This window comes from Chaetodon auriga, chromosome 7 (genome assembly GCF_051107435.1).
Source record: "Chaetodon auriga isolate fChaAug3 chromosome 7, fChaAug3.hap1, whole genome shotgun sequence".
In the NCBI taxonomy this organism is placed as follows: domain Eukaryota; kingdom Metazoa; phylum Chordata; class Actinopteri; order Chaetodontiformes; family Chaetodontidae; genus Chaetodon; species Chaetodon auriga.
In genome coordinates this window covers 23,723,825-23,748,808 of record NC_135080.1, presented here as the reverse complement: position 1 = coordinate 23,748,808, position 24,984 = coordinate 23,723,825, and the positions used below count along the sequence as shown (strand labels likewise).

General features: G+C 40.9%; 1 protein-coding gene across 1 annotated transcript in view; it reads right to left on the bottom strand.

Moving 5' to 3' along the window:
- The window catches only part of ecel1 (endothelin converting enzyme-like 1), a 47,804-nt gene that overhangs the window by 2,452 nt on the left and 20,368 nt on the right, over window positions 1–24,984 (bottom strand). Inside the window, exons 7-16 of the mRNA XM_076735959.1 lie at window positions 23,487–23,709; window positions 16,044–16,142; window positions 15,423–15,497; window positions 13,002–13,105; window positions 11,970–12,028; window positions 8,212–8,263; window positions 3,785–3,852; window positions 3,033–3,157; window positions 1,913–1,978; window positions 1,262–1,357 (exon numbers count right to left, since the gene is read on the bottom strand). Of these exons, the coding sequence (XP_076592074.1) occupies window positions 1,262–1,357; window positions 1,913–1,978; window positions 3,033–3,157; window positions 3,785–3,852; window positions 8,212–8,263; window positions 11,970–12,028; window positions 13,002–13,105; window positions 15,423–15,497; window positions 16,044–16,142; window positions 23,487–23,709 (967 nt within the window). The remainder of the gene's footprint in view (window positions 1–1,261; window positions 1,358–1,912; window positions 1,979–3,032; window positions 3,158–3,784; window positions 3,853–8,211; window positions 8,264–11,969; window positions 12,029–13,001; window positions 13,106–15,422; window positions 15,498–16,043; window positions 16,143–23,486; window positions 23,710–24,984) is intronic.

Genomic DNA, 24,984 nt, shown 5'->3' with positions numbered 1-24,984 from the left:
CCAAACTCTGGTAACAGAACTTGTTTTTTTTCCCTTTTTTCTCGCCTAGTAATCAAAACACGACCCTCAGATTTAGCTTGTGGTCCTTAAGAAGCTACAAGGGTAAAATGCTACTTATGCACTGATTAATTAGTATTAACAATCTTTCCAATCAAACTTTTACTGCACTACAAAACAAGTACTTTTCCTTTTGATGCTTTGAGCACATTTTGTTGATGATACTATACTTTTACTGAGGTAGGATTTTTAAACTTAAGTAAAGGGTCTGAGTACTTCTGTCACTACTGCTTGCTCCATGATTGGCTGAAACTGGTCACACATGGTCATAAAGACAGAAACTGGACACTGGAGAGTGTACTATTGTCTCACATTTCACAGCACACTGTCTTCGTAGCATAAATGATCTGTTTGCTCAGAATATTATGCTATTTATTTATAACTGAAACATTTAGATGATCAACAAACAAGTCTATCGAGAGAAAATTGATCAGAGACAATTCTGATAACTGATTACTCGTCATTTTCAAAGACATTTTTCAAGCAAAAATACCAAGACGCCTGTGGTTCAGTCTTCTGAAATGAGAATATTAACTCATTTTCTTAATCTTCTATTAGAATAAACTGAATATCTTACTTTTTTTTTTTTTTTTTTACCCAAATAATTGGCAGGTAGAGTGATACTTAGAATAATCTTAGTTACACTGAGATATCTAAGAGGTTAGATATTTAAGAAATCATGTTTAAAGAGCTCGTCTGCTGGCCTTTAAACACCAAACCACATACATTTTATGTGATCATGAAGTTTGTTGAATTCCCTCCCAGCTGAAAATTTGGCTTTTCATTCAGGCTGGACATGCACATGTGACATTTCAAATGAATGCACACACATATGCATGATTTTTTTTATCACTTCCCTGCGGCAAGAATTTTAAAAATGGCTAAAACAGTGCAAATTGCATTAAAAGTGGGTCTAGACTTTGCCACTGTTACATTAAGCCATGAATTTCAATGAAACCATTGAATTTCAATGATAGTCATAATAGTTACAAGGAGCGGGGGTGGTCGAGTGCTTAGAGCCACTGCACTGTCATCAGCGCTGCTTTTCTGATCCCTCCAATGGTTAATGCATCCATTGGGATAATATAGAACTCCTACCTGCTCTCTATGATCAGTGCTCCTGCTGAGAGAGGCAGCTAAAATGATTTAACATGTAAATGTAATGAAAGACAGTAGTGTGAAACTTTTTGGGAGGCTTCTGTACCTGTGCAAAGGCAATGAAGAGCAGCTGTTCATGTGTGTATCTGAGGCCAGGCAGGGGCCTCTCTGGACCATGTTCCCTCACCCACTTCTGATACGCCTGGACAGTGAGGGAGATGCGTGGAGTTAAACGAACATCTGAAACCAAATGTCACATTTACAGTCTCCCCTTGTAGAAACCCCTGAAACACGATGGAAACTTACCTCTTGTGTTTACATCAGCCAATCTAACTGATTTACACGACTAACACTCCTTATGGCACTCTTGCTGCCTTTTGATATTACCATTTATTTAAAAGCATTCACTCATTCCCTTTATACTTCTATTTCTGCATGCACAAAACCCTTCACGCTATAATATAGACCACTGACACACTCAGTATGGAACTGCTGTCCAGACAAACACACGCACTGCTACAAGCAGAGACGGGGAATCCAAGTAAAAATGTTTATCTTTTATCTTGATTCCAGGACACTTCTGCTCTTACTTTCATGCAAATAAAACAGAGTGGTTTATGAAGAATAAAGAGGCCGATTTTTGGGACAGGAAATGGACAGAGGCGCTAGATACTGATAGAGCAAACGTTAATATTTAAATTTTGTGAAGCCACATAGCCGCAGTATTTGAACAATGATGTTATCAAATATTACTTACATAGTATGACAGCTTGAGCCCTCCCATGTCTGCTATGTTCTCCCCCAGTGTCAGACGGCCATTCACCTAGACATACAGAAAGGAGACATCTGAAGCTCTGACGGGTCTTCACATCTCTGCCTCTACACTTGTGTGCTGGTCTATCTACACGTACTTCATGCATGTACTTCAATCCAGATCTGACATGTGACTAAAAGGCCAATATGAAATTGCAGTGTTTGTTCAGTGAAGTTAAGACCTTGTCTTATGATTCGGTCAATTTAAAGAGTTAGTTGAGAAGACATTTTGCATGTCTGTGTCCTGAATATGAAGCTGGAGCCAGGAGACCTTAGTTACCTTATCTTAACATAAAGACTGGAAATAGGTGGGGTCATTCCTATTTTCCTAGGGTTTTATGTTCCCCAGTTAACAGAATATTGACGGGGGAACAGAGAACCCTGGGAACATAGATATGCTCCTTAAATAGGCAGAAATCTTGTTAACCTAAAAACTAACCTAAAAACTGAATAGTCACAGCTGGAGCAGAATGAATATTGTAGTTGTGTTTCCTGGCAGTGGTCAAAGGGGCTCCAAAAACCATGGAGCCTACATTTCCCATAATACAGCTCAACAGTCTTTTGTCAGAACACCCCTGTCTGAGTAATGCCTGTATTTTTCAAACTGCACTTGCCCTGTTTGTAATTCAGGCTTCCTGTTATAAATTTATAATCTTCAGACACAGCCTGAGATAACCTTGATGACATCACTCTGACATCATCAGGGTTACTTTCTCAGACTTGACAAAGCTCCCCCCGGCCCACTGAAGACATTAGACAGTTAGTATTCCAAATAATGTTGTCCAGAATTTGAAACTCCGGTACAGCACAAGCCTAAAAAACGATACGCAATACCTCTTTGGATACCATGAGAAAAGAAGAAAAAAAGTCATTGAACACATCCCAACACACCTGTGATAAATCAAGCTGTGTCATATTAGAGGAGGACACTGACATATGGTTTTCAATATAAACCTAATAGCAGTCCAAACTCTCAGTGAAGCCACTTTCATACACTTTCATAAATATTGTATGTGCACGTAAGGCCTTGTGCAGTGTGTGTTTGAGTGTGTGTACAGGCCCACCCTCTGGTTATAAACAGTGAAGTTATCGTAGAGCTTGACGATGCATTCGGCCTTCCTCTGGAACTTCCTGTAGGACTCCTCCGTCCACCACTGTTTGAGGTTGCCGTGGCGGTCGTACTGGCCCCCTAGGGACATGAACCATTGCATCACTAAGATGAGGGGCAAAAGGGCAGGGGGGCAGTGTTAGCATGGAGACATCACGACCTATAACTTGACTTCACAGTCCAAAGAGCTGCCCAGCACGTCATCTGTCACACTTGTTGTAACTGTGGGAGTCAAACCATCAGGAGGCAAAGCATTGTTAAACCCAGGGTTGACCTTGGCCGATGTGTCCAATTCAAGAGCCAACTGAACTGATTCCCAGCCAACTAAATTTGTAGAATAAAAATGATGGCTGACTATCTGCCAGGTAGTGCACAGTCCTACCATGCACTCAGAGTTTTCCCAGTATTTGGTAGGTGGCTGGCAGAAATTCCACACCCTCATTAAATTCTTTTCATGTATCTTAAAGGGCAACACTTTAGACTGGAAATGAAAGTTAGAGATTGTGGCTCAGAATAGTCTTTGCTATACAGTTGCGGGCATCCTTACAAATGTCATAAACTTCTAGAAATCATAAGGGAACCCTTGCTCTTTCTGTGAAATAGAGTAGTTCAATGCAATTGAGTAGAATGGTGTACAAAATGGTGAAAAACTGTGGGTGTATGAGCATTGTTGCAATGGATTATGGTTGAAGAGGTTGCCATTCTTACCCCAGTCATCATATCCATGTGTTAGCTCATGGCCAATGATAGCCCCTATGCCTCCGTAGTTTAGAGACCTGGCAGCAGGAAGGAGAAATATGGAACATTATCTACAGGAGCTCAAAACTTCTTAAACTGCCTAAACTAAAAGCAAGACTATGACCTCGTGAAAGAAGACATGCAAGCATGTTTCCTTGTTGAGTTCATAAGCACTAAAACACCCTCGATCAACTGAACACACTCAGCCATACTTGGTCTGATCTGGTATGACCACTAGATTAGGATGTTGGCTAATGTTAGTTAGTGTTAGATTTTGCTGTGTAACTGGCATCACTGAGTCAACTTGCTGACTTTGTGACTCTTCTTGTGCTACTGGTTGGTCATGGTCACTTATTCACTTTTTTGCCAAAGAAAGAAGATGAGATGAGATGTAGCATAAGAACGATGCCACTCTGGAGAAAAGACACAGTTATCTTACCATAAACACGGAAAACAGGGGTTAAAAAGCAGCAAACAAACGTGAAATAACATTTTAATTGCTGAGCTTTAGAGGTACTGGGAGCTGCATTTTGTTACGTTTGGACAGAGCCAGGTTGGTTCTTCAAATTTAACAGACAGACATGAGAGTGGTATTGATCTTCCCCTCTAACTGAAAGCGAAGAAGTGAATTTCCCAAAATGTCAAACTATTCCTTAAAGGTCTAAAGCATGTGGTACAGAGCCTCAGAGCGCTTCATTTATCATGAAAATAGGCGTATTGACAGTTTTTCATGCATTAATACAGTATCTAATCGGAAAGTAAATGCTGTAAGAGTCTTTGCATTACTTGCTCTTAAGTTGGTTGTGTGTGTATCCACTCACTTTAGAACAAAGCAGCGTGCCTTTTGACTGATTTGAGGCGTCTCATTACAGTCAGCTCTGAGGCTTTCTTTCCCATTGTCCTCATTGCTCATTCTGGGCCACACAAAATACAAGCTGCACTTGGGATCTAATTTTGGATCCATGTGGTTCAGATTGGTATTGAATAAAAAGAAGCTCATTGCCACATTTTTCTGTTCACACTGATTAGGAAACATCCATTTCACATGTGAGGGAAAAATCAGCACTGGGACCTTTCAGCTGCAGTGTGAACATAAATCTTAATTTCCCATAAAATAAAAAGCACCCTGTGACACGTCCCAACCTTGTGTAAGCACCCACTGACCCACACCCTGCGTACGGCCCCCTCCTCATGTGCCCCCTGCTTCCAGAAGCAGCGGGTGGCCCCACCTCTCCTTGACCCTGGGCCGAGCTCGAGCGCTGTCTTCGGTCTTTGCAGCACATGCAGATATAGAGAGCGATGAGAGGGCAGACTTGAGGCTATTCACATGGCTACATCGGAAAATGACTTTCTGACAGCTAGTCGATACGCTGCCTCACACTGGGCCCGACTCCCCCGCTAAACTAACTGGCTGATTGAAGCTTCATTATACTCGACGTGATGGTGTGTGTGTGTATGTGTGGGAGTGAGAGAGAGCAGGAGTTTATGGGAGGTTAGGGCTACTGCAGTAATAATTTCAAGGGGACAGGCTCAAACACACACACGCACACACATTGTACTCCATCATTAATTAATATTGATTAGCATGCACGGTAGCAGGTAGTGGAAGTAGTGGAGATCACCTCTAATGAAGACATAGAAGTGTTAGCTAATGTTAGGTACACAAACTGCTAATTGAGGAGTGTGTGTATGTGTGTGTGCGTGCGTGTGGTTACTCAGTGGAGTTGGTTTGAATGCAGGAGGTGCAGATATTTGCACTGTAGCATATGTACTGGCTTAGCGTAATACTCATTACTGGCAGCAGTAGGTTTGCTCCTCAGTGAACAGGCTAACAAAAGGTATGTTGAATGGAGAAACTGTTTTTTCACCTGTACATTCTTCAGTGCTTTAGTGCATTGTTTCTTGCAAATCATTTTTCCAAATCACGCTATTGATTGATTGATTGCCTACCTTCCAGGCAGCCTTTTGGTTTTATTTCATGCCAGCATTGTATAACGAACAACTTGCACAGAATTGAAATGTATCGAATCACTGCAAACAACTAGTTTTCTGTCCTCTAAAAGTTCACTTTTTCAGTTACCAATGGTAACCCCTGTTGTGTGCTCACTCCTACATCTGACATTTTGTATTAGCTGCCGATCATTGTAATGGAAAAACTCATTTAATTTTTTTTTTTTATTTTTTATACAGTGTCCATGTTTGCACATTGTCTGCGTGATTCATTTTCATTTTTCAGTTCGTAACCGCAGAAAGCTTCTTCAAAACAGTTGCTTACCTCATGTGAACCACATAAGTGGATTTTCACACTGCACTGAATGAATGAAACAAAAGCAGTGGTGGTCTGGAAGGTAGGGAGTCAAGCCACTGTTTATCCTGTGGTGTGCTCTGATAAACAGTCGGGGGCAATATAAATCATACACAGTTTTAAATTGTTAATTATAAGTAAATTGTACACATCAAGGGTTAAAAAGGCTAGAAATACAGTGATCGTGTCTCTGATGTAGTGGGCCTACAGAGGCCTGTTAAAGGTCTTTGTCACAGATGATATTTTGACATGTGACAGAAGGAAAAGCAAAGACATAGATAATACAATGAATGATGGCTGAATTCTATTTAGCTGCTTCAGTTTCAGGGTCCTGCTGATGCTCATGCTAGCTCACTGTCACAGCCATGGCTTACTGGGACAGAACGGAGCCATTGTTCATATTATTGGAAACAAACACCTGCACTTTTCCTGCTGTGACGTCTAAATGTCTGCTGTGAAAAAGGACTGTTCATCAGCATGAGATACACGAGTCAGTCAGGTTTCTCAACATCCAAGAAATGTTGGTCTTGTACTGCTGAGCAAGACAACAACATAATGAAATTACTCCCTGATTTGAAAAACAATATAACAATCTAAAAAATAAAGCAGTGACAACCGACCGTATGAATCAACAATAAATAAATAATTAGCAGATAATAGCAAATAATTCTCCATTTCTACATCATGTTTGTCTATAGGAGGCCCTCACCTGAATATATCCTCGTGTTCTGATCAGCACACTTCATTATGATTACTTGGCGGTTGTTATATGCTTACAGATGAGTATTGAACCTCAATACCTCCTTGCTACAGACTGAAAGGTTTACACAGTATATATCGAAAAGTACTGAAAACAGTTTATGAATTTGTCATCTCCAAGGCCAAGAAATTTGATGTCTTGGTTCAATTAAAATTTATCTTTTAATCTACTTTTTTTTTCCCTTTTTTTTTTTTTTTGGAAATTCTTAAATTTTAGAAATCCTTGAATATTTCTCAGTTGTAGAAGCAAATAAATGTCATAATGATGAAACTTAGCAGCAACTGAAAACCTAATTTTAAGATTTCATCACTACTAAATACTTAATGTTGAAATTCAAATACGACTGAATTTATAGCAGTGAAATATCTAACTTTGGAAACCATCTGCTGGAATGAATGAGGTCTGAATCCTCCTCTTAGAAACTGTCATAACTCTAAACTTTGCAGTTTCAAAAGTTTAATGTTGACAAATCCAGACAGAATATTCAAGCACCCAGTATTCAAAATGACCTGGTCAAATTCAAACATTACAATTCAAGATGTAAAAATTCAAATCTGAACATCTAGGATATCAAGGAAAAGCAGTCGAGCCTGGATATCAGTGACGTTTCAGTGGAACATTACACATGTAGCAGTGACTACATTTCAAAATGACGTATTCAGTTTCTGCTGAGGTTCAAATAATTATGGAAATTATTTGCTTCCATATTAGTTGTGTGGAAAAAAACTTGGTCATTGTTCGGCTTAAAGTTCTTTAATAGGTCTTTAAAGATTCTATATATTGTCACTAAATGCTGCATTGCCCATCAGCAGCGGTATTCCAACAGATACTATTGGCCATGAAATACTCAGCATGAGAGCTTCTTTAACTAAAATGCACAAATGAAGCAGAAATAATTTGTGTTCTGATTTAAATGAGTGACGAAAGTTATGAATCGCTTTGTTCAATAATGCTGTGACTCTAAGGCATGAATTTCTCATCACAAAGAGCTTATTTGAGAGCCAGAAATGAGAACAAGTGAGATAAATAGAACTGGGAGACAGACAGGGAGGCTATCTACTTTCATGCACCATCAAATTACTCGATGGACTCAAATTTAGGGAGGCAACCTCTCAATGACACCTGTTCCATTAGCAGGACCTTGTTCAGTAATTGAGCTCTTGGTGGGTAGTTAAATTGGTTTAATCAGGTGTGTTGGGACTTCAGGGAAGCAGAGGCTTGCCAGACTAAGGCAGCCTTTAATGACCTCTGTTGTTGTGGCTGTGGTGATGTTGTTGGCTCCCTATGGAGCATACAGCAGGGACAGGCAGGGACAGGAGGGGGGCTACTTACTGTGGGAACTCAGGGTTGTAGAGAGTGGGCTGAAGGATGCCGGCGGGAAAGACTGGAAGAGAGATAAAGAAGCAACATGAGGGAAGTGGAAAATGTCCAGATACAACTCATTATTAATTAATATCACACACTCTGGTTTCACGATGATAGTCCTTTGCAGGGAAAAAGACAATTAGGAGGAAATGGAAAACACAGACGCCTCAAAGCAGTTGATGTAAAATCCATACGTCCATGCTTCCATCCCACATCCCTCAGTGCAACTGCTATAGAGGACACTGATGGAAAGTCACTCCAGTTGCCCAAATGTGTTTCCTTCAGCACACAGACCAAACAAGTTCTTGCTTCATCCAGAGGAGGCTGCATGTCATGGACAGCGGTCAAATAGCAGTTTTTGATAGGAGGGTTCCGAACTGAGTGAAAGGACCTGGAAGTTTCTGAGTGGTAGACATGATAAGAGCTGGTCAGATTCTTTAAATGCTAAGGAAAGGAGCTTAAATGCTTCCTTTGGTATCTCTGTTAGTAAAAAATACACTGAATCATCCTTTACCAAAAGAGAGACGATAATGGTGTCCCACAATTCCTTGAGGCAGCAACATTTAAAGCGACGCACCGTTCGATCGACATGTCACTTTCCACATCCACAGCCTGTGTCAGCCAAAACAGCTTCAGCGCACAACAAGCCAACCTTTCAAGTTGTTCACTCAGCGTCTACATTCAGCACATTGAACTTAACACAGTCTGTCTTGTTCGTCATGTAATTATGTCGCCTTGTGCAACTACAATTGGATTCTCTTATACTGTCTTTTTTTCTACACGTCTTTCCTTGACCTCATGACATCTTCCACTGAGGTCAAGGATAAGTTTTTTGGAAAAGACATAAGATATAATCGTTTTGAGCATTCGACCAGAAGCCTGGTCCTGCTGTGCCTCTCCCTCAGCCCCAGTGTTTCTGTTTGTCCGTCCCTTGCATTTCTTGTTGGTCCCCTGTTTGTTTGTGTCTGTTTGTTTGGGCGTGGCGCTTCATGTTCCCGCCTGCTGCCAATCAACCTGCTCACCTGCAACCCATCCACCCATCAAGCTCCTGCAGTACATACTGTACACCCCAGCTCTACACTCCACTCTTCACCAGATCGTTCAGTTCGCCAACATAGTGCAAACACCACAGCCAAGTTTAAGTCTTGTTAAGTATTTTCTTCGTGTTTGCCTGAGTCTAGTTTAATTTTGTGTTTTCCTCTGCCTCAGGTTCATCATCCCTCTGTGGTCTCTGTCTGCATGCCTCACCCTGCGTTTGCCAATCTGCCTTCCAGCCAACTACTCAGCTCCCTCTGCTTGCTCCGCTCCATCGTCATTCTGGCTCAGCTCTCCAGACCTCCATCTCAACATGGTATCAAAAATCTGCATTTAAACTATCACAAGCTGCACGTCTGAGTTTTGCTGTTGGGTCCAAAATTAGTTCAACATTACACTGCACTTCCCAGCGACGGCTAAACTTCTACACCTCTTCCACACCATCATACACTCTGAAGAAGACATGTCGTTTATTGAAACCATTACTGTCCTGAACTTTTTAAAGTAAAAGAAACAAAGAGTCAAAGTCACTTCCTGTGATTAGTTCAAATCATTGAGTCACAGGATGTCCACCACATGTTGTCTCATAGCTTTAAATTTAGAAAGAGTTAATTAAAATGGCAAAATAAAAATGTGTGCTGGAAGAATTAATTAATGCAGAAAAAAAAAAATCTACAGTAGTGAGCAAAAATGACCAACGTTGCATGGTCCCAGCTTCTCAAATTTGACTATTTGCTGCTTTTATCTGTTTCATATTGTCACTAATTAAATATCTATGGAGCAAAACAAGCCATTTTAAAACAGATAAAGCTTTGGACTTTGGGAACTTGTGGTGGACATTTTAATCACCTTACCAGGCTCTGCTTGTTGGTTAGTTGATTGAAATATTTAAACTATCGTATGGATCAGAGAGATGAAAATAGCTTTTATTGTTTCACGCTGGAGAAATCTGTCCTGGGCCTCAAGAGAACACACTGACGAACTTCAGCCTCACACCTACATCTACATACACACCAAGAATATGGCTCAGATGTCATAAGATAATGCACAGGTGCCATACATAAAAAAAACTGCACTGCCCAAAACACACACACACACACACACACACACACACACACACACACACACACACACACAGACCTCTTACTGTTCAGTAGTTTGATTGACAAAATGTATTCCTGTTCAGCGTACAGTTTGGAAAGTTGAACCTTCTGCCTGTGTGAAGGATGTGATTTGGGTCACAGGTGATTTTAAGGTCCTGCTTCCTCACCTTCTCCTCAAATATCTGGAGAGAAGATGGGGCAGCATGCCAATTTTTTTCCCCCAGCCCTTGTGATCAGGTTTTGGAGTTGCTTTTTGACTTTAATGAATAGGTTACCAAACCTATTGGGATGCCATATCGAATAATAGATTCAATAGCTGCCTTGACTGTGTAGAAGAATGCTTTTATCCACTCCATGAACCCTGAGTTTTCACTGATAATGCAGAGGCTGGCTAATTTGTGAACATTTTCCACTTGATGAGCCCATTGTAACTGAGAATCAAAATGAATACCTCAGTACTTGTGTGTTGTTACCTGCTAAACTCTCTCCCTGCTGATTAAAACTGGGCTGTAATCACCCGCAGGCCTGGAATCGAAGAGCATTTCTTTAGTTTTTGGATGTTTAATGTCAGGTTGTGCCCCTCAAGCCACCGCACAGTACAGACATTCATGCTCCAGAGAGGATGACTCTTCATGATTTTAGTGATCCCCTGATATCACCTTGAGCAATTTATTTTAATTAGTCATTTAAATAACTGCAGCCTTTAAAGCATGTTGGTTAATGTGTAGGTTGTCAGTGAAACTAGTCATTTACTGACTGTGAGCCAATTAAATGAAAGTAGAAACTGACTCCGTATCGATAAAGCTGTTCATGAAGAGAGAAAAAAAAGGGACAATGTTCAGGAGCAACTTTTAATTAAACCTCTGTCCTCGTCTCATTATCTTCAAACGGAACCTGATTCCAGACATGAAATAAAAGAAGCCAAAGAAATGGAGGTACATCTTAAGTAGGCGATATTAATTTAATATATTTAAAAAAAAAGAGTATGAAAATGATTACGGGGCTGAGAACTGAAGTAGCTGGGTTAAGTGAGAGAAATGTGTGTGTTAAAAAATGACCCAGGGGACTCTGATGACTGTTTGTCTGACTCCTCCTATCCTCTAGCATCAGCTTGCGAGCACACCATTGATTTTTCTGCAAGAGATTTAATCCAGCAGGCAGGCAGACACAGACAGCGAGCTGATCCTGGGAGGGAGGGAGGGAGGGAGGGGTGACATCGCAAGGCTAGATTTGTTAAAACTCGGGAAGATGTTACTGCTTGTTTTTCCTCCAGGGAGGTATTAAGCATGTGAGGTGGAGATCGAAGTAGAAAGTGAGCGATGAGAAGGAATATGATATGAGGAGGTGGACGCTTTTTTCTAAGCAACCGTCGTGTTTGACTTGTCGAAAACAGGCGGCAACATGGTGTAATTGCATGTAACTTATGCACGGCCCATGTCTTGGTGCAGAATAGCAATGGGGGATGGCTTGTGTGTGTGTGTGTGTGTGTGTGCGTGTGTGTGTGTGTGTGTGTGTGTGTGTGTGTGTGTGTGAGATGACAGAGAGAAGACAAATATCAGTATGTGCAATGAAGAGCCAGGCACTCACCCATTTGGTTCTTGTTAGGGAGGTAGTAGGCATTAAGGGCCTGAGGGGGGAGAAGCCACCTGAGGAGAAAAACAGTGTCAAACAAACATGGTTTTAAAGATGGGATCCCTCACACACACACACAGACACACACACACACACATACACTCAATTCACCAATCTACCTACTCAAAACACACCCTGATCCTGAGCAGAATTCCAAACACCTCTGCCTATCTCTCTTAAACCACCCCGGTGAGAAATATTCAGCGTGTGTGGTCCCACGGCCAAAGTTCCTCTCTGCATATGAAACCGCGGACAGTTCCTTTATGGTAATCCACTTAAAGCCAGACCAATCGATTGGCACAAAATCCCCCAAATGACTAACTCTGAAAGTGTGAGATGCCCTTGTTCTTGGAGTGAAAGACTGATGGCTCTGCATGGACTGTGGAGAGATGGAGGAGAGACAAACACAGGGAGGAGTGTTTCATTCTTTATTTGTTCGTAGCCACAAGACAGAGTGAGTGATGAAAGGTTCGCTTTCTGGTGATAAAGGGGGAGTATGTGATTTAACTCTTCAGGGTGTTGAGTGTGGGCTAATGATACAGTTGTTTTGAGCACCTTGGAATACTAATGTGACTGTAATGTGTTGTCATAGCAGAGAATCACTCAATCCAGGCGTTCAGGGCTGTATTTCAGAAAAATGAAGCGCATGTCCCACAGCACTTTGCTGCTGCCTGGCTGCTATAGATAAGTAAATCAAATGGATTTTCTCCAGCTGTGTATGTCGATTTGGTATCTGTTGGTTTAATTTAGAGGCGCATCAACAAATATGTCAAACTAAAAAGGGATTCACAGGGACACATGTTAGGCATGTCAAGCATATTACAGAGACACACATTCACAGTGATGTAACTGTAGCGTCCAGTGTGAGCCTCAGCTGCAGGAGCTCAGATGGGATTTCAAATATATTAACGTTCTTTAATTGCTTTGCACTGCGTGTCAGTGCGATGAGATAGCGGACTAGTTTAGCTTGTGTAATATGACACTCACGTTGTCTTGTCCACTTCTTCATGGATCTTCTTGACTGACAGCTTGATGTTGAACTTGATGCTGTTGAGGATGTTCTTGAAATAGGTCTTCTCATCCACATCAAACTGCAAAACCACAGATACAAAGTGGTTGTGAGTGTGAACACAGTATGATATAGGAAAGGAACAGTGGGACGTTTTCTGGAAATGCACTTATTCACTTTCTGGTGGAGACCTGGAAGAGAAGTTTGATACCACTCTCATGTCTGTACACTAAATATAAAGCTATTGCTATCGAGTGGTATGGGCATACCAATATAACTCTGCAAGCAAGCAAATAAGTGCATTTCCCAAAATATCAAACTGTTTCTTCAACTTTGTTAATGTGTGTGAAGTGAGGTGGGGTGAACAGAACCTGTCAGCTACTCCTTAGCTGTAACATTACTCATAGTGGTAATCTGTGGTGTTTGCTTGTGCCACAACTCATTTGTGATTCAGTACGTGTGAGGATTTATTTCTCTTGTTGTGGTGCTGGTGCCGAACATTAAAATGCGCATGCAGTAGTTCATTTTACACTGATTGAAAACTGGTTTTGTTCACTTTCCAAAAGAATTTAATTCAGCTTGCTTTAGTAACATCTTCATCCTTTAAACTGACAGTAAACACATCATCTTTCTTGTCTGCTTCCTTTGCTTGTTTAGTCTCACAGGGCCAGATGTGCTTTTGTCAGTTTGTGACAAAAACGCACATCTGTGCAGACAATTATTTAACATTGTGGCAGCAGATGGAGGAAGTTTGCCGTTAACAGAGCTTCCATATCCACCTGCCACCCTTGAGCGTATGAACTTTTAACATGAGGAGAAGACCAGTAACACAGGTGAAGCAACTCTTTGCTTGTCAGTAAACTCCTAATGAAAAGCTGCCGGTTTCTCTCAATGTTAGATTTAACGCAGCTGTTTGGGAAAAGCTGTAAACAGCCGAGGATTTTTGCTGTGCTGAATTTCCACTCATCCTAGCCAATGAAGTATTACAATTCTTTATTTAAAGGGCTGTTGTGATGTTTTTGAGCACTAGTAGCACTGTGGAGCAATGTTTTTCTGATGCTGATGCACATTAATGCCAGTGGTTCTGTAGTATTCCACGGATCGATAGTTAATGCAGAGAAAAAAAACAAAACAAAAAACATAGCAATGAGCCAACAGCTAAGTCAAATGTGCCTGTAAACTATTCCAAGGTCCTCCACACCCACATGACACACACTCTCTACTGAAGGCAGAGAAACCACCCAGATATCAACACACCCCCTGACTCCTGGTAAGACAGCGAACAAGCCAACCCTCAAATGTCCAAGTAACAGTAACTGGGAATAGTAACCGTAATTACTGAATTTCAAGTCATATTCCCTTACGCCAGGCTGGTAGTTACTTAATGTAACATGGTGCTGAGTAATGCTTTACTGCCAAACGCTGCTAGCTAGAAAATATGAATGGAAATGTCGGCTTTGAAATATTCAAGAAAAAAAATCATCTTTGCCGACGATGCACTTATTAGACCTCATTATGTAGTGTAGACTAGCCCCATTACAATTGTTACATTGTATTATTTCTTATGCATTTTGCAATTTCAACATTTAAACTTCATTTTTTATATTTCAGCTGGTCAAGGTGAAGCTAATTGTATCAACTTCATATAATATTGGGTAGTTTCAACTATTTAAACAATTTATTAAATTCAGCAAGCTGATCCCATATTTATATAAACCTAAATCTGCAAACTGTAGCTGGGAAAGTAAGAAGCACTAATATTTTCCTCATGACGTGTGTAAAACAGCATAAAGGAAAATAATCAAGTATAAGCACCTCAGAACTGTAAGTATAGCACTTCAGTAAATGGTCTTATGAGAGGTTGAGAGGATTTTGGTTTGCTCTTTTTTTTCTTTAAATCACCACCCTACTTTGAGCACCACCTTCACGATGCACTCGATTGGTTCAGAGCTTTCAAATCTGGATTTCACTACCACCCACATCACAGCAAAACTCATCCCAGTTGTCCCCAGACATACAGTATACATCTGTTTATACAGCTGCCCCGACTAGTTTTCCATCAACAAACTCTTGATTGCATATTCTTGACAGCCAAGCTGCCTGCGACCCGGTTTTATACACGCCTCCTGGTTTTATCAACATACTTGAAGTATATGATTTATTTGAACAGTCTCGTCAGTGTGCTTCGGGCTGATTTACTCTTGCACATGATGTATTTTTGCTCCATCTGAATACAATCACCAAGGGTGCATGGTGATGTCTGATAGAAGATCGCTCTAAAGACAGAGAGTGAGTAAGGGATCCTGGAAAGTCGAATTTGTTCGCATAATATGCGGGTGCTTGTGTGTAGATGAGGATGACCGCACAGCACAGAGTGAAATAAAAAGCATGTGACTCACCCCGTATTCTTCATCTATGAGCTCAGGTTTGAGCAGGAAGTCTGGGTATCCTGTCATCACCATCATATGCTTCAGCTGGGAGAGAGGAAGAGGACAGTGTGATGGAGAAAGTGGAGGAGAAACAACTGGTCCAACATCACCCCACATCCACTCGCAGTAACTAATAACCACTCATACACACTCGTTTTTGGACTCAGGCACACAATCATCCAGGCACACACACACACACACACACACACACACACACACACACACACACACACACACACACACGCATCAACTAATCAAGCAAACCCAATGTAATAGGATTACAGGGAAGCTCTTTATATTCAGCATGGCCCTCTAAAAGGATTATAACTTCAGATTGTAAAAGTATTAGAAGGGATATCTTGCAGTGCAGACCCTAAATCAGCACCACAGAGAGATCCGGATTAGGCGATCCTCACTTTTCAATGTCAAGCCCTTGATGTATTCTATCACACACTTCCATCTAACCAGGCAATCAATCAAACCCCCCGGAAAGAAAAGAATTGCAAAGAAATAATTAAATTCTTTTCAAATACTAATCGGATCTGGCAGGGAGTCGTGTTTGTGATGCACAAGCTGAGTTAGACTCTGAACCTTTGCTCTGGCAGCATCCTTGGTGGCTTCATCCATCCAGTCCAGCTCATGCAGCCGCAGATCCAGGGAGTGTTTTATGTCCTCTACCAGCTCCTGTACCTGAAGGAAGATGGCAGTTGTTGGGTTGACTGGTCAGTCAGTTCTCTTCAAACCACACCCACACAGTCATAATCAAGCAGATGAACTGGTTTTTTTTTTTAGTGTTAAAGAGCGACTTATCACCCTGTTTTAGCTTGTACACAACACATTCAGAACATGCCTTAGAATGCTGACACACACTGCTGTGGAACCTGCGCTGGCTGACATTCTCACTGCCAGATTGTTTCTCCGCTGTTCCTCTGTCAATAACATCTGAGGGTCACCTCGGGTAACTACTACATCACTTCTTTTAATGTCTGTACTGCCAGGTAACGACTCACATTTTACTCATGTGACCCTTTTACCAGCTGGAATTGAAAGCAAGACACTGACACCAGTAGAATTACTACTACTGCACTATTGTAGTACTGTAGTATGCATCAGATTTTTCAAATATCTTTTGGGGGCATCAGTAGTTAGAAAACTTTTGTAGACCATGACACCCCTTTAAAGCAACCATTTTTTTTGTCAAAGCACCCCAAGCCACCCAACCCTTAACATAAGTATACTGTATGTACACAAATGTTTATCGGTTTTGCCAACTTTATATTCTACATCAATATATGAGTATTAAGTTAAATGATAAAGGCCCATTCTCAATCACTCAGAATAAAAGCTGCGAGGTGCTCTGCAAATTTATTTCATTTTCTTCTAATTAAAATGAGCTTATATTTAAAATGTACAAGGACAAACAAGTATTTGAATGAGTCATGTAAGGCTAATGTGGGAGAGAGAGCGCAACCCACAGGTCTGACTCCTCTGATGGGCACTTTCATGTCTACCAGAGATGAGAGAGACTCATCACACATGTACTGTATGTTGGCACCGTGCAATACCACAATGAATGCTCTCCCTTTGGATAATGATGGCTATCCATCTTACACAAGCAGCCAACAGCAGTCGGTTGGCTGACTGCTGATCTCCTGAAACAACCCTAGTAACTCGTAGTTAATGTAAATAAAGTTTACATCCATGTTGGTCCAGATTCATACGACTACAAAGGAATTTAATAAAAGGTATATACTGACATGCATGATTCCAGTGAATACTTTCCAGTGAGAAACATGCTGTCTTAACTTAGAGACTATTTTTCCAGAGGAGTCCAGAGGACTGATAGAGAGCTTCATCACAAGGTGCAACAAGACTCACCTGAAGCTCAATATCAGCAGAACTAATGAGCTTGTGTTGGACTACAGTGCTTTAAATATGGATGTTCCTGCAAAGAAACGACAGCATGCACATCTTCAACCCCGCTGCATATAAGATCTGAACATTCAGCACAGTTTGAAGGTGGACACCAAGATTAGAGTCACCAATTCAGGATCCGCCCAAATGTGAAACATGGTCACAGTCTTCCCTTCTGTTGCTGAATTATAGTGTTGAATTATGGCCAGAAATGTGTTTTTGTGGAACATCATGATGTCACAGTGAAGCTGACCTTTTGGATATAAAATGTCATCATTTTATCCTGTGAGACATTTGTGTGAAATTTTGTCATAGTGTATGAATTCTTGAGTTATGTCCAAAAAAAGGTTTTTTGAGGTTACCATGACCTTTGACCTTTGACCACCAAAAGCTAGTCCCTCAAGGCAATAACATGTTCAGGATGGACAGACATGTTGAAAACATGCTAAATCTTGCAGCACCCTTGGAGCCTCCTCGAGGCACCTACTTAGGGAGCCATTGGTCTAGTCGACAGAATTTCTGGATTTTCTCTGGAAAAAGGAACATAATGTAAGATAAAATAGCACACGGGAGCAGGACCAGTAGATCGTGTAACAACTGACTATACATCCAATTATAAAATGGATTTAGTGTAAAATTACTACTTAAACTTTTAATAAACTACACCCAAAGCTGTTTTTCCTTTGTTTCTTGCTTATTCACTCATGCATATTTTATGTTATAGAGAAACGCTAAAAAATTCAAGACCAGTCTTATCCCGTTGGAATTCCCCATATCCAAGAAGTGTTTGTGTTTTTCTGTGAAGTGCTGTTGTATTACTGACTGATGATATGGATTTTATGGTGGATTTCCCTCCTTCGTCATACAGTAGCCCCACTGCTGCACTTACTGATGATAGTTGTGTATAATGTGCGTTACCAGTGTCCAGTATGAAATTACCACTGATCCTATGTACAGCTGAAACACACCACAGACCACAATTTGAAGCATTTCTACCATTTCTAACTGTGATTACTAAGAATGTCTTTTGTCCTTGTTTTTCCCTCAAATACCAGAAGAATCCATGAAGAGGTAGAAAATTCTCCAAAGTAAGCTCCACCTCAAAGGTATAGTGAGTAAGAAGAGGCTGCTCCAAACACACAGGGGACAGCATGTCACCAAAGTAACCGCTGACTGCTGCTCTTTCCATAGCTATCTTTGGCTGCAGCCACAAGCTTCCATTAACTAGTTAGCTCAGTGAGCAGTGCAGCTAGTGGCTCTAGACAAAGACAAGATGGTTTTGGTGAGTTTTATTTTGTTTCTGAGTTTGAATGAAGTGCTTTTTATGATGAGTTAACTTGGCAAGAAGCTCGTCTTAGTTGAATAGATAGATTTTTTTATATATATATATATATATATATATATATATATATATATATATATATATATATATATATATGCAGTCAAAGCTGGTTCTTTCTGTCACCATTAGATGCCACAAAATCCTCCACACTGGTCCTTTATCTATGAGTATGTGTCTGAAGCAATCAGCTGATCGTTTTAATACAGAAGACATTTCTGTCTGCTGGTACTGTTGGAACTACAAAAACACAATCGTACAGTAGTGTAACAGAGAAGAATCTCTGCCCTCACAAATGATCTCTGGCAGAGTAAAGACACTGAGTGTAGAGAGCACACAGAGTCGAGAACACTGTCTTTTTGGCCTGCCATCAAGTAGCTCATGAAATTAACATCAATTAGTGACAGCTGATATAACCTGCCACTGGTGATGTTTCTCATTTTAAACCAGTGAAGGTGGCAGCCAGCTATGACTAAACGTGAGAAGCTGCAAGCCGAATGTTTTGTACACTGCTCCTTGCTAAGGAGAAAGAGAAAGGCAGAGAACAGATTTATTAATGTCTGAGTTCAGCGAACCATGAATTAAAACCCCTCATCAGAACTCGCAGTCAATCATGTCGACGCTGCCAAATTATTTCTGTCATCTACACGCTCTAATTTTCAGTTACATGTGAAACAACTGTAGAGCACAGATGTTGTAAATGAGTGCTTCAGGCTGAGCTGGACACAGCTGAGTTCAGTAAAGAAAGGATTCGATTTTGATCATCTTTATTTTAGCTGCTGCTAGGGTCGGGTGATGTTGAAATTTTCCAGCCGGCCACTCTCAGCCCAGCAACCGGTGATTGTCGATATATTTGCACATTCCCCTGTAGTTTCAGCTGAGAGATGTGTGCCGGCGGCAGGTTTAATAAACATAACAAAATAAACTCATATTCTTACACCTATTGTATGCTATTTTAGAAGGAGTTGGAGTTGCCTGTTTGTGAAAGGTTTTAGGAGAGTTCAAGCTCCCACTGGTAAGCAGTTACACAATGTATATGTCTAGGGCTTTTATTGTGAAAGGTAGAAAAACAGTGTGAGTAAATCTGTAATGCTCTTGGCAATGTTGGAAGCACAGAAGTGCAACAGAGAAGTACTGCTGTACACCTCACCTCCTGAATTCAAGTTTCTCTTTCACTGAACTAAGATGAGCTTAATTGCCTTGTTAATTCATCGTAAAACACACTTCATTCAAAATCCACAGAAACAAAATAAAACTCACAAAAACCGTCTGAGTGTGTCTTTTCCGCTATTCAATCACCGACTCTGCTTTGGTCCAAGCAAACCCTTAATTCTTAGTTAAATGTGAGAATATTCTGGCTGCACACACTGTTTCCCCCGCTGCCTCTCTCTGCCCGTGCTGGCCTATTTGTCCAACTGGAATAACTCATTGAACAGAGTCTGTCTGCACCATAGCTCGCACTTGTGCTTGAGGGGCAGATCATTAGATTAGGAAAATAAAATGACAGCCCCCTCCCCGAAAAAAACAACTACCAGCTATTGGCTCAGCCGATCACTGATAGTCGATATATTCGTCCGATCGCCCAACCCTAGCTGATACCAGTTCAATAAAATATGTTCAATTCAAGGCCAGCAGTGTGCCTTTTATGTAGCAACAATGGAGTTGCCAGAGAGTGAGAGTTAGAAAAATGCTGGTAGTGAACATAATCTGATTTGCAGAATGATCAACATTTACAGCCTAAACCTCACCTAAATCCTAAAAATGATACTGTCGCTTTCTCAAACTACTGTTAACAGGAATGCTGCTCTTAAATGACATTGGGACATATTTGTGTCCTTCAGCTCCCTCTACATTGGCGATTCAGACTAACAAGAAAGCTTGTGTTTCCCACTCTGTCTCCTGTCTCTCAGCTTCAGCTCCTGAGACTCATTAATTCCTGTTCATGCTGAGATAAGCAGCATCAGTGAGTCAGTCAAGTCTTCACACATCGCCACTGGCAGCGAGGCCAGTACCTCTCGTATTGGTAATGAGGTCTCTGACCTGTGTGGACATGCCAACATAGTAGCGACTGATGTCTACCAGCAATGTGAAATGATCAGTGGGAACATGGAAAATACCAAAACCCAGCATGAGACCTTCTATCCTGCTCACATTAGACACTGCAGTACATACAGGGATAAAAAGTGTGGGTGGTTTGAATTGTGTTTAGATGCTTATGGGATTAGTACGCACTTCATCTGGCAAAAACCTGCCAAATTGTAAACCTCATCCAAAAAATCCCCCTCATCTGGTCTTCCATTAATCAGAAAGGCTCCACTAGCTTGAAGCATTATTGAAATTTACACTTGGTATCTTATTAGAATCTTAAATGAAACATTAGGATCTTGGCAACTTAAATTTCAATTAAAATACAGTACATAGAAAGTAATTAGTGCCAAGAACTTATCCACTTGTGTCAGACTTGCTTTATGCTTTATAGTCCTGAACTTCAGCAGAGATTTAAAAGTTTGCAAGAGAAGAAGAAAGGCAGCTCAATGTAAGATAAAGCATGTAGGGTGGACCGTGAGAGGAGAAGAAGAAAAAGATAAAGAGAGATGATGGAGGGCTTAAAGTAGGAGCACGGGGTTACAGAGGTTAGAAATCCCATTGGGAACCATATCCCCATGCCCTAGAATGGACACGAGACTAAGATAAAAAATACATATGGGGGAGGATTAAGGTAAAAGAGAGGGGTCCAAAGGGCAGAGTAGGAGGATTAGTAGTGCCTGACCTAGGCAGAGAGCAAAATAGAAACAAAAAAAGCAGTGAATGAGTAGAGACTGGAGACAGTTTGGATTGACATGGATGGTATTTCCAGATCCAAGTACAGGAATCCATCAGAATCAGGTGGACCCCCCCTACACTGCCCCCACAGAGCCAAAGAAAATGATGAACTGGAACAGACAGATCAAGAAAAGAGAAATAAAGAAAGAGTGTAAGTAAAATGTGAGTTCTAGTGCTGACATGGGAAATGGTGAAAAAGTCTTGAAATCTGAACACTTGTTTTCCATGCCTAGAAATGTCTCAGACCATTGTAAAACATCATTAAATGTTTTCAGTAATAAGTGCAGTCATATTCTAAAAACCTGACTGAAGGCCATAGTCAGCTATGTGGATTTTCCTCTTGCTGTCTTTGAAAGTTGTGTGGTTTCACACAGATTGCTATCCAACTATTTTTTTTTTCATGCAGCCAATGGAAATTGCAGATAAATTGCTTATTACTGCATAATTTTTTTAGACTAAGTAGTGATGGAAACACCTTCATTAAATAAGTAATGGTCTGGCAGTTACAGTTTGACACATGGTTCAGTCGTACAGCAAAACTGCTGCTCAAAATGAGCTCTTAAAAATCTTAAATGCCTGATACATCCGTCCACTCCAACCTCCAAAATGGTTTGTGCTTTTTTTCTTGTGTGTAAGTCCACGGCCGGTGTATGAGTCGGTGTGGCTGTTAAAATGTATATTTGATTAAAACTGTGGTTGCGGAATAGATGTAGTTACATCTTCAGGAAGGCAGTTTATTTGCATCAGTTCATCTAATGGAATCAGATGCAATTAAAGTACTGCCACCTGAACCATCAAGATTCTGTAAAGTATGGGGTCAGGCTTGGCCTGTTTTGTTTTTTAAAGTCACAGACTAAAGACAACTGATTTGGTTATTTCAAATGTCATTTTTAAGAAATCTCTCTCTCTGACTGTGCCAATCCTTTGTGTTTCCAGTAGATGAACAATGAACAGTGGGAAGAGGGAGAAGGAGATGGATGTTATGTTCCTATACAAACTAAATACTTACAGTATGTCCACATATTTTTATATGAAAATAACACCATACAACATACTCCACTAACAGGAAATGATGCATGCCCTGAAGGCAAGGACTGATTTTGAAAAGCCAATTAAACAACAAGCAAACGCTAAATGAGATTTAATGCTTATTCTTTGTTGTCCTAGATCTTTCTGCAGTTTGTTACCCCCAGTTTGTTCAGTATTTGCAGCTGTAAATAGCTTCACTCTTTCCTTTGTGCATTGCGTTGTTGGGACAATAACGTACAATAAGATCAAATCGTCAATTTTTCAGATATTGACTGTTTTTAGTTTGGTTAAAGTTTCTCTAATTAACACGTGTAGTGTGAAAATTCCCTTTTTAAGCATTTTTGTGTCTTTCAGCTCTTTGCTTTTTTTCATATGACCCATAATCTACTTATTTTTAAGAAAAGGTTCTGATAAACCCATTGAACAGCAGAGTTCATGAATAGCTGCTGAACACAGTGGAGCATTTATCTGCTAACTTTTAAAGCATGAATACACAACATAATCAAATCCTCAGAATTAGAGTATAATATGAAATTGGGACACAACTAGAGTGCAGCCAATGCACTGCTTTAGTATGGTGAGCTAACAGTCAGAAATGAATGAAATGAAGTGAGAATAGAAGTCTGACTCTAAGATTTGGCAGTGTCAGTCATGTTGAGCTGGCTCATGTCTCAGTTTTAGACCCCTGCAGAACTTGAGATGCAATTCACATTTTAATGTTTCAAATTTCAAAGGATTCACTTCAAATCAAATGACTACTTAGGTGGAATTTTGCTCTGTAGATTAAATGAATTTAGTTATTTATTTTATCAAATGAATATGGACAAAATAATATCACTGGAAACAGGACAAATTGAAGGCTATCTGAATCCATCCACCCATATACAGTCCATCACTCTATCCCAGCAACCATCCACGCCCACCCATACCTTAGCCTTGCTCTGTGAGGAGAAGTGTTGCTGGACAAACAGGGCTCCCAGGGCCATGCCGAAGTGTTTGTTGGCCTGAGTGAGGCAGAGCCTGCCCAGCTCCAGCTGCTGCTCGGTGCCGTCAATCTCACGAGAAAACTCGTGGATGGTGCTGCGGAAGGCGGTGGACAGGTGTTCACTTAGAGCTGCCACAATGCGCCACAGCATGTAGTTATGGAGAACCCTGCGATGGAGGAAACAAGAGGGATGGGTCAGTTACATTATCAGATGGTTTGGATTTACTTCATTTTGAACAGACTGTAAGAGCTTTAAAAAACACAATGACAGACAGGCAGTGAAAGGAGCAATAAGCAACCAACCCAAGGAACCCGTCTTTCAGAGGTGACATTATGGGATAAGAGTAAATGCTAAACATAGCATACTGTAGTAAGTGGAGAAGAGTATTTATGTAGGAAAACTCACAAAGAAATGTCTGTTTTAAGCAATTTTTCAAACATTGGCTAACTTTACTGACCATGAACTACGGGTCATACCAGACCAAGTAAGGCTGCAGTGTATCAAACTAAACAAGGATGTGTTTTATTCCTAATGAATTCGACTTCTCAGTTGTAAGAGGAAGAATGTCTTATTTTTGCTTTCAAATGTTACATAGTCTCGCTGTAATGCAAGACTGTAGCGCACTTCCTCCTTTGTTCTCTCTGTAAAGCGACATCTCCTGCGTCTAACTGTAATCTTGTTCCATCTGGCTCAAAATTCTGCTTTTCCATCTGCCTTCTCAACCACCAAAAAGTCAGTAAAGTTAGAGAGAAAACGAGGGAGACAGTGATTGAGAGCGAGTAGCGAACAGTCAAGAGGGCCCAACAGTTTAAGAACAGTTCCCTCCAATTCAGAGAGAGTCACAGCGGAGAAGCAGCAGAGGGGTGGGGAAAGTGTCGAGCGGGAGGAGAGAAAATGGATCATTCATTTATGTATTCAAGCTGTGTCTTCTCCCCCAGATGATGGAGTGCTGGTGTGTCCTCGTGCCCCCACTGGGTGCGCACATCTAATCTGCCCTGCAGGGACAAATGCCCTGCTCTCCAACTGCGAGGCTCCATGTGGACCTAAAGGCATGTTGTTGTTGTTGTTTTCCCCTGTTTTTTTAATTTTCCCTATGCATGACAGATATTAAATCAAAAGCGCCTTGGTAACAGCACCCCGAGGTGCTGCCAAAAAAGCACTTGTGAAGTGAATTTAATTGATGGGAAAACCAAGAGGAAAGCAGGAGGTGGAGGAAGGGAGGGTAAATGAATTAACGACAGACTCAGATGGTGTCCTTGATCATCAGTACCATCAACTAATCAACATGTGTTACAGGTGAGGCTGCTTCGCTTGATTAGCTGGTTTATGTAATTTTGTTGCCGCTCAGTTGTTCGTCACACATGGACAGGTGTGAGTTTATACATGCATATGTGTATGTGTGTGTGGGAGTGTGTGCACAGCTTCATGTATGGAAGTCATC